Raw genomic sequence first — 8,496 nt, 5'->3', positions numbered from 1 at the left:
GAGGATGTCAGAAGAGTCGACACAGAGGCAGGAAGAAGACCACCAGCAGTGAGTTGATCTTTCACTTTGGCTTTGGACTGTCGTGTTTGAAACGTTTGAAAAGAATCAGGAATGTGCTGTCTAATGACGAATGATTTTTAAGGTGGATGCGGTTATTTTGAGGGACTCATTTTGAAGTTTGAAGGTCATGATGGACACGTTTCGGTTAAAACGGTGTGTGGCCTCTCCTGTCGTCCGTGCTTATTAGGGTGCTGGACTAAATAAGCGACCAATGAATCATCTTCAACCATCGCGTTGATACAGAAATTACAGATGTTTCAACTGTAGAGCAGAGACCTCTTCTTGGTTTACTGCTGGTCAAGTTAATGATGCGTCTCTAAACGTGCTGTTGTTGAAATGTATGTCCTAGGGACTTTGTGTTCTTGATTTTGTTTGTATTGAGCACTGATTTGCAGACCACACTAACTGAGATTGTAAATATTAGTGGTATGACTACGTGCATGTGGTCATTCAGATCAGTTGATGTATTTTGCGTGTGTTTTGAGTTGAATTCAGTTGAAATGAACAAGGGTTTTAGAGAACAGCATTGTTTCAAAGGCAAGTACAGGACAGTACCAAACCTTTCAGATCAGTTCCTCTCCCTTTTTATTGAAACAGATACTGCTGTGGATGTTTGGCAACATCAACATCACTATCAAAGAGCTTTACTTTAGTAACTTTTGTAAGTATTTACATACCTTGTGTCATTAATGATAGCTTTGCCCCCCCCCCCCCCCCATTGAATTTTGCAGTGGACTTTACCCACACAATCCTTCCCTGCAAGGCCACACTAATCTAAGCGTCTGTTTCCTGCAAGAATCAGTAAACAGCCCACAATCTGACTGGCTACCAGCAAACAGCACACATTGATAAAGAGAGCAAGAGGAACAGAGCCAGGGAAAAAGAGAGAGAGATTTATATTGAGCATACTGCCTTCAGCCCAAAGGCTGAGTGAATCAAAGCTAATGAGTTTAAGCTCACCCTCCACTCCTCTCCCTTTCATCCTCCACCTCCTCCTCATCCCCTTTTCGACTATGTTCCCACTGAGCTGTGCAGCAGTCGGGCTCTTGTCCAACTAAGTGACATTTCAACCACACTGGAAGATCCACAGCCACATTTACTCACTTTGAGAAATTGTCACCATAACTCAGTGTTATGTGAGAATGAATGAACATCCTACACACTCTCTCTCCCCCTCTCTGTCTCTCTCTCTCCCTACTTCTCTCACTTCTTTTTTCTCTCCTAGTGTCAGGACAGTTTTGAGGGATGGCCAGTGTTTGTTGTCCTCTTCTTATCACCTCTCCTGCGTTTCACAAACTTCACGTAGAGTAGCTCATAGGTAGAATCACATTGGTTCCGTCTGTGTGTCCATGATGTTCCACACAAAAGCTGATTACAAGTTATAGAACCAGTCAACCATCAAACAAGACACAGAGTGAGGTCTATTGTACTCCTGACCAGAGAACAGGTGTGCCAAACCACCTGAACCCTTCCTCCACACAGACAGGAAGAGGAACCAGACTCAATTACCTACACGTGTTGATGTCATGGTTGAAACTGCTATACTTTTATTTTGCCTTTTAATTGTTTTCAACGTGCAGTTTACAGGCAGCTCAGCATTGTGTATTTACATTTAGTCATTTAGCAGACGCTCCTATCCAGGGCGACTTACAGTAAGTACAGTGACATTTCCCCCGAGGAAAGTAGGGTGAAGTGCCTTGCCCAAGGACACAACGTCATTTTGACGCGGCCGGGAATCGAACTGGCAACCTTCAGATTACTAGCCCGATTCCCTAACCGCTCAGCCACCTGACTCCCTATTTACTGGAAAGCAGGAGCTCAGAAAGGGGAGAGGAGTCACCATGGCTCATCCAGCGTGATGGTTCACTGCTGGTGGTGGTACTGCTGGCTCGCTCAGCGCTGCGTAAAGAAGCAGCTGGGGAATGGCTCCTGGGTGGGAGGCTAGCAAAGGCTCTTTGTCAGTATGCTGCATGTCAGACACCATTAGTGATAGATAAGGGCCTGAGAGCCGGGTCGTGTTCCCCTGACTGCTCTGGCCAGGCCCGGACCCAGTTCACTGTGTGTGTGTGTGTGTGTGTGTGTGTGTGTGTGTGTGGGGTGTGTGTGTGTGTGTGTGTGTGTGTGGGGGGTGTGTGTGTGTGTGTGTGTGTGGGGTGTGTGTGTGTGTGTGTGGGGTGTGTGTGTGTGTGGGGGGGGTGTGTGTGTGTGTGTGTGGGGTGTGTGTGTGTGTGTGTGTGTGGGGTGTGTGTGTGTTGGTTGGTTGGAGGGGGGGGGGTATGCTGGGTTTCTCTAAGCTCTAAATCTGCCCAGCGTCAAATATTAACTGCAGCACAAACAGAGCAGTGGCAAACATGAGTCCAAGTAAACATACGCACACACACACACACACGCATGCACACAGGCACACACACTGACAAGCCCCCCCACACACACACACATTCATACCAGTAGTTGTGGCTAGGTTCAATGATAATGACTCTGAGTTTCAGAACATCCTTAAAAACAAGCGAACTCAGAATTCTTTACTTTGTAGACAATTTTCTCTCCAACGTGTGCCAGGGGACGTTTTATTCCCCGCATTCCTTCACAATGCTCTTTTCCCACAAAAACCCAGACTTAGGTGGGTGATTATTAAGCACAGATCCACCCAGCCGCTCCATGGTGGGAGCCACCTTTCCAGGCCAAACCTGGAAGCCCAGACCCCCAGGGACAGGCCCCCCATTGAATAGACATCACACTGCCCCCCCCCACCCCCCCCAAGCCTCATCTTCTCTCTGAACTCCAGGCCAGGACCATCTGTTTGGACGCGAGTCACCATCTCTCTCTCCTTCTCACACTCTTCTGGCTGTCCCTGGTCTCCACCGCTGTTTCCCCCCGGACCAGCGAGGCATCGCAGAGCTCAGCTGCGCCGCTCCGTTCAGACAGCGCTAACCTCGGAGAGACACGAGAGGCCAGCGTAAAAATAACCAGTGACATCACAGTTAGGAGACCTGCGAGCGCTGCTATAAAGGAATGTTGTGGAAAGTTTGGGATATGTTCCGTCCGTGGATCTATGGTGTTTTGTGAGTAAGTGTGTGTCCGTGTGTGTGTGGATTCTATGAGAGTGAAGGGAGCATGTGTCTTCTGTCCAGATGAGAGAGTGGAGCGAAGCAGAGATGTCCATGACTGCGGGGGGCTACCTCACCAGCTCTGAGGGATACGGCACCACAGAGCCTCTGCAGTACTACGGTAAGTCTCCCCCTGGCCTGACTCACACCGTGAAGGTACTTTGTGTTGAGGTGACCGAATAGAACGCTGGCCCTCTTTCTTCATTCACACCACGACACTATGCATTGTGTTGACTCGTTTGTCTTGAGAAGGATGTGTATGTTTTATCGTCTTTGATGCTTTCCTTGTCTCCATTCTCCTTAGACAGTTATTTGAGTTCAGATGAGGTTTTGACTTAGTTCTACAGAAGAGAGTAGGTCTCAGTGGTTAGAGCATTTGACTGTAGAGAGCATTTTAAATGTATGTCGCTTTCAGGAAAAGTGTCTGCTAAACAAATATATTATTGTTGCAATAGTTTAGCAGATGTTACCAGGGTTAAATCTCTTACAAGTTCATTTCACAGTTTGTTCTCTGGTCACAATGCTCAATTGAAAACGAGTTTACAATGTCCAAAACACAGGATGCTAACCAAGAATCTTTTGAGTGGGGAAAAAGTGACTATTTATAAAGAAGAGCTGGGACCTGGCCCAATGTCTCGGAGATGTTCTGTTGTCTCCACTCCAAGCAGGGATGAACATCAGGACATGATGGGGGGTAGCGTTCACTAGCGTGAGGAACGGAGGGGAGGCAGGAAAGTGTTTACACAGCGCTAAAATGGTTTACAAACAGACCTCACCACAGCTTTGTCAACCAGCAAGGAGTCAACCCAGCCCCCCTAGTCTCACCATGACAGGAAACATCTGGGAGAGGAGAGAGAGAAGACGTGATGGAGGAGGATGTGGGAGGTGTGTGGGGGGGGGGGGGGGTAGGGGTAGGGGGGGGGGGGGGGGGGTAGGGGGAGGGGTGGGGGTAGGGGGGGGGGGGGTTGGGGGGTGTGCAGGCTATGTTTCGATAGTTGAAGTGGCACCCTCACTTCGAGAGATTGTCCAGACCTCTGGTGTGAAAGAAGGAAGGAGTGTGAAGATGTTGAAGGAGACGATAGGAAGGATGAATGGAGAGAGCTCTGGAGAGAGAGACAAGAGGAAGGCGTGAGAGGAATGAAAAAGGGAAAAAATGCTGAGGTGAGGAGGGTGAACACCATCCCAGGTCAAGGAGAGGTTCTGGGGGCCGTTTTGATGGTGTGTGTCATGACGCCATGGCTGGCCCGTGGATAAAGAAGACACCATTTCTGGCTTGACGTCGTCCAGCCAGAACACCAGAGAGGTAGAAGAGAACATCATGTTCCTGTGGCCTCACGTGTCGAAGAATATCGAACAAAATATCAACGCTTTCATTTCACGTGCTGATTTCGGTGAAGGGGACTGAAGCACATGTAGTGTCAGAGGCACAGCCAGAGGCGACACATGTTCCCTCTGTGGAGACAAGCCTCCATAGCTCTTCCAGTCACCCCAACATGCTCAAACAGACACTGTGAACTGCCATAAAACACAATAAAACACAATAAAAATAATAACAGGGAATCATAAAAATCCTAAACAGCACTGTAACCTTTCAGCTGCATCCTGTTTCCACAGTCCATACTGGTTCACAAAGTCTCGCTCCAAGGTTTATTTATTACATCCCAAAGGAGCCGTAAAAGACATTAGGTCACACATGAATTACATTAGATGGTGATCAAGGATCAAATTCTTCAGATGCACTTTGACTGGAAACCAGTTTGACTGAAATCGTGACCTTGGGTGACATATTGCAATCGTTTCCTCGTTGTGCGGAACCCTTTAGGCAAGAGAATTCCATTTCACTGAGGCTGGAGCTGCTCTGAAAACATGTTTCTTACTGTTGTTCTTAAAAACATGTTTCTTACTGTTGTTCTTAACGTTTACATTTACATTTAGTCATTTAGCAGACACTTATCCAGAGCGACTTACAGTAAGTACAGGGCCATTCTCCCCGAGGCAAATAGGGTGAAGTGCCTTGCTCAAGGACACAACATCATTTGGCACGCCCAGGAATCGAACTAACAACCGTCTGATTAATAGCCCGACTCCCTAACCACACAACCATTTAAACGTATGTTGCGTTTGTGTATGTGTCTTCTCATCCCATGCAGATGTGCTGGGGGACCCGCTGGGCTACCCTTACCAGGATCTCGACCTCCAGGGCTTCCCCTACAGCCAGCAGCAATACAGCCCAGTCAACGCCCCCCCCTTCTCCCTCTATGGACCCCCGTCCTCCTCCTCTCCCCATCCCTGCCATTCCCCCTACCCCTACAGCTCCCACTGCCTGGAGCCTCCCTGCGAGCCCAGCCTGGATCCCCAGTGCGGGGGCCAGGGCAAGGGAGGAAGCACTGGGGTGGTGCCCCTGGTTCGGAAGACCAGGCTGGGCCACAGTGGCAGGGTGAGAGGTCAGGATGAGCTGTGTGTGGTGTGTGGGGACAAAGCCTCCGGGTATCACTACAACGCTCTCACCTGCGAAGGGTGCAAAGGTACAGAACTCACGACTGACGGTCATCCATCTGTGTCTGACCAACTGTACTCCTCCCCTCGCCATGGAACTGTGCTGACCTCTGTGTGCTGACCTCTGTGTGCTGACCTCTGTGTTCTGACCTCTGTGTGTTGACCTCTGTGTGCTGACCTCTGTGTGCTGACCTCTGTGTGCTGACCTCTGTGTTCTGACCTCTGTGTGTTGACCTCTGTGTGCTGACCTCTGTGTGCTGACCTCTGTGTGCTGACCTCTGTGTGCTGACCTCTGACCCATCCACCCTCCTGTGTTCCAGGCTTCTTCCGGAGGAGCGTGACCAAGAAGGCAGTGTATCGCTGCAAGAGTGGCGGAGGCTGTGAGATGGACATGTACATGAGGAGGAAGTGTCAGGACTGCCGTCTGAGGAAGTGTCGTGCCGTGGGCATGCTGGCTGAATGTGAGAGAGAACGCCATCTTGAATTTTCTTTCTAGATCGAAAAAGGAGAATGAATTTGTAAAATCGTACCACAGAAAAACAGAATCCATAACCTAAAAAACCAAAATCAATCAATTTAAGAACAATACTCATGATGGTCTCAGCTAGTGGTTGTCAAGGGCTGCTGCGGTCTCGGTAACGCATCTTTCCCCCCCCCCCGTCCTCCTCAGGTCTGCTGACGGAGGTACAGTGCCAGTCCAAGAGGCTGAGGAAAGGAGCGAAGCTCAGGGGAGGGCAGGAGGAGGAGGAGTGTGTGGAGAGCAGGAGTGTCACCTCCACCAGCAGACTGCATGGACAGGTGTGCCTCCTCTCCCCCAGAGAGGAAAAATTATTCACTATCTCATTTGAATGTTTGTGAAATGGACAGCTTAACACATTTGCATTATATTCATGTTGTTTTTTAACGCCAACTGGAAGGGTGCTTAAAATGCACCGATTTCTTCACGTGCTTATTGGCAACTTCAGTATAGATGTATGTTTTTACTCCATAATATTTTTTCACTTGGGCTCTTCTATTCGTGTTCTCCTTCGTCTTGGTTAGTTTCGGCTCAGTCTGAAATTTCCACGGATTGACGTTGAGGGTTTGTTCCCTCTAGCAGGCGTTTTCCACCAGTCTATCAAGAGAACAGCAGCACGTGCTGGATCACATGGTGGAGGCCCATCGGCAGTACAGAGCCCAGGACTACACACACAGCAGGGTAGGTAACACACCACCCCTTCCCCCCCCCCCCCCCCCCCCCCTTCCAGTTACCGCTAACGACAGTTACCGTGTCGGTTGGGAGTTTATGCAGCGATCGAGTTGCTGATCCCTTTCTTGGTGTTATCATCATCATGAGCTTTATTTCGGACACTTAACCTACTAGGTCCACAGATTAAAAGACAACATACACAAACATATAAAAAGTCACGAGGTACTTCATTTTCTGAGGAGGCTCAGACGCCAGTGAATCCACATATTAGAAAAGTATCGTACTGAACTTAGTGCCGGATTGGTCAGTAGCAGGATGATACTGATTATAGAGTGTGTCTGTAGGTGTTTGACTGGTCCTGTGGAGACGGAAGTGGAGACAGACTAGCTGAGGCCGTCTCTCTTCCCTCGCAGAGACTGCTGCATTTTGCCAAAAGTGTACCTGGTCAGTCTCCCATCTTGCTTTCCCATCTCGAGTTTTGCTTGTAGAGAAGCTCTTTGCTGCTCGCTGACTGAATCTGATGTTTTCGTAGGGTTCGATCTTCTGGACTGTTCGGACCAGAACACTCTGCTCTCCAGTTGCTCTGTAGAGGTCATGTTCCTAACGTCAGCTCAGCAGTTTTCCCAGAACCCGGCAGGACCCAGCCCAGGTAGGTCCATTGGTGTTTGAGGAAGGTGTTGTCCAGAATAATGTTGGTCAATGATACAAGATGGAGATAGGGGGTCACGTGGAAAGAGAGCATTTGTGCCCAAAGGTGAATTCCTCTCTCAGCAGCACTACAACCCTTCAACATCTCAACTCATCACTGGCTGAAAACATTAGAATCAAAGGAAAACATACACAGTGGTACCTCAATGAACTGTGGTAAGGCAAAGGACGCCAAACAATCCTTGAAAAAATCGACTTACAACTCATCTTTAGAGTTACACACACTGGTCTGAGACAAGTGTTTGTGTGTGTGTATGCGTGCAGGAGTCAGTGAGGATCTGCTACGACCAGTCCTCAACTTCTTCCACAGTATGACAGCTCTGGGGGTGACAGAGACTGAATACTCTTTACTCACCGCGACATCACTGCTCTGCTCAGGTGAGACCAGCTCTCCACAACCATTACGCCTTCACACAGCAACCCACAAACCCTCAGGCGTCTCATGCTCTAAACCCGTATCCGGTCTCTCCATCCCCCCGCCAGACCGCGCCTCGCTGCGGGCCGTGGCGTGCGTGGAGAGCCTGCAGGAGCTGATCCTGGAGCTGCTGTCTAGGGTGTGTGGGGCCCACGGCGCAGCTCCGGTGTTTGGGGCCCACGGCGCAGCTCCATCCAGGGGCCCGGGCCCTGCAGGGCAGCAGCGGTTCGCCCGGCTGCTGGGGAGGTTGACAGAGCTGCGGACCCTACGACACAACCACCTCACCCTGCTACGACCGCAGCAGCCCTGACACTGCCAGGGAGGGGGCGCTTATCTGCTTCGATTTGGGTGATTTTGTATGTGCTATATAGTGTGTACCAAAGATTTTTTAATAAATAATATTGGCCTGTTTATTAATGACATACTTAGCATTTCTTTCGTATTTTTACCTTTGTCACATGGTTATAGTTATCATTATGAAGAATACTGGTCAATAAAAAGTTTTTTTTGTCAGACGACTG

General features: G+C 49.2%; 1 protein-coding gene across 1 annotated transcript; it reads left to right on the top strand.

The window, feature by feature from the left end:
* Positions 1-2,922: 2,922 nt before the first annotated feature.
* Positions 2,923-8,475, top strand: nr1h5 (nuclear receptor subfamily 1, group H, member 5). Its single transcript, XM_047040164.1, has 10 exons — positions 2,923-3,288; positions 5,318-5,692; positions 5,984-6,124; positions 6,334-6,461; positions 6,763-6,861; positions 7,197-7,296; positions 7,385-7,501; positions 7,624-7,716; positions 7,825-7,938; positions 8,044-8,475. The coding sequence occupies exons 1-10, from the start codon at positions 3,192-3,194 to the stop codon at positions 8,283-8,285; spliced, it is 1,506 nt and encodes a 501-aa protein (XP_046896120.1). The 5' UTR covers positions 2,923-3,191; the 3' UTR covers positions 8,286-8,475.
* Positions 8,476-8,496: the final 21 nt, after the last annotated feature.

This window comes from Hypomesus transpacificus, chromosome 18, assembly GCF_021917145.1.
Source record: "Hypomesus transpacificus isolate Combined female chromosome 18, fHypTra1, whole genome shotgun sequence".
NCBI classification, from domain to species: domain Eukaryota; kingdom Metazoa; phylum Chordata; class Actinopteri; order Osmeriformes; family Osmeridae; genus Hypomesus; species Hypomesus transpacificus.
This window is presented reverse-complemented; position numbering and strand designations above follow the sequence as displayed.

What these genes read in the sequence shown, in the direction of transcription:
- nr1h5 (XM_047040164.1), top strand. Translation starts at nt 3,192, where the DNA reads ATGAGAGAGTGGAGCGAAGCAGAGATGTCCATGACTGCGGGGGGCTAC. An exon ending in CCCGGCAGGACCCAGCCCAG is followed by an intron (nt 7,502 to 7,623) that starts GTAGGTCCATTG and finishes TTCCTCTCTCAG; the next exon opens with CAGCACTACAACCCTTCAAC. An exon ending in GACATCACTGCTCTGCTCAG is followed by an intron (nt 7,939 to 8,043) that starts GTGAGACCAGCT and finishes TCCCCCCGCCAG; the next exon opens with ACCGCGCCTCGCTGCGGGCC.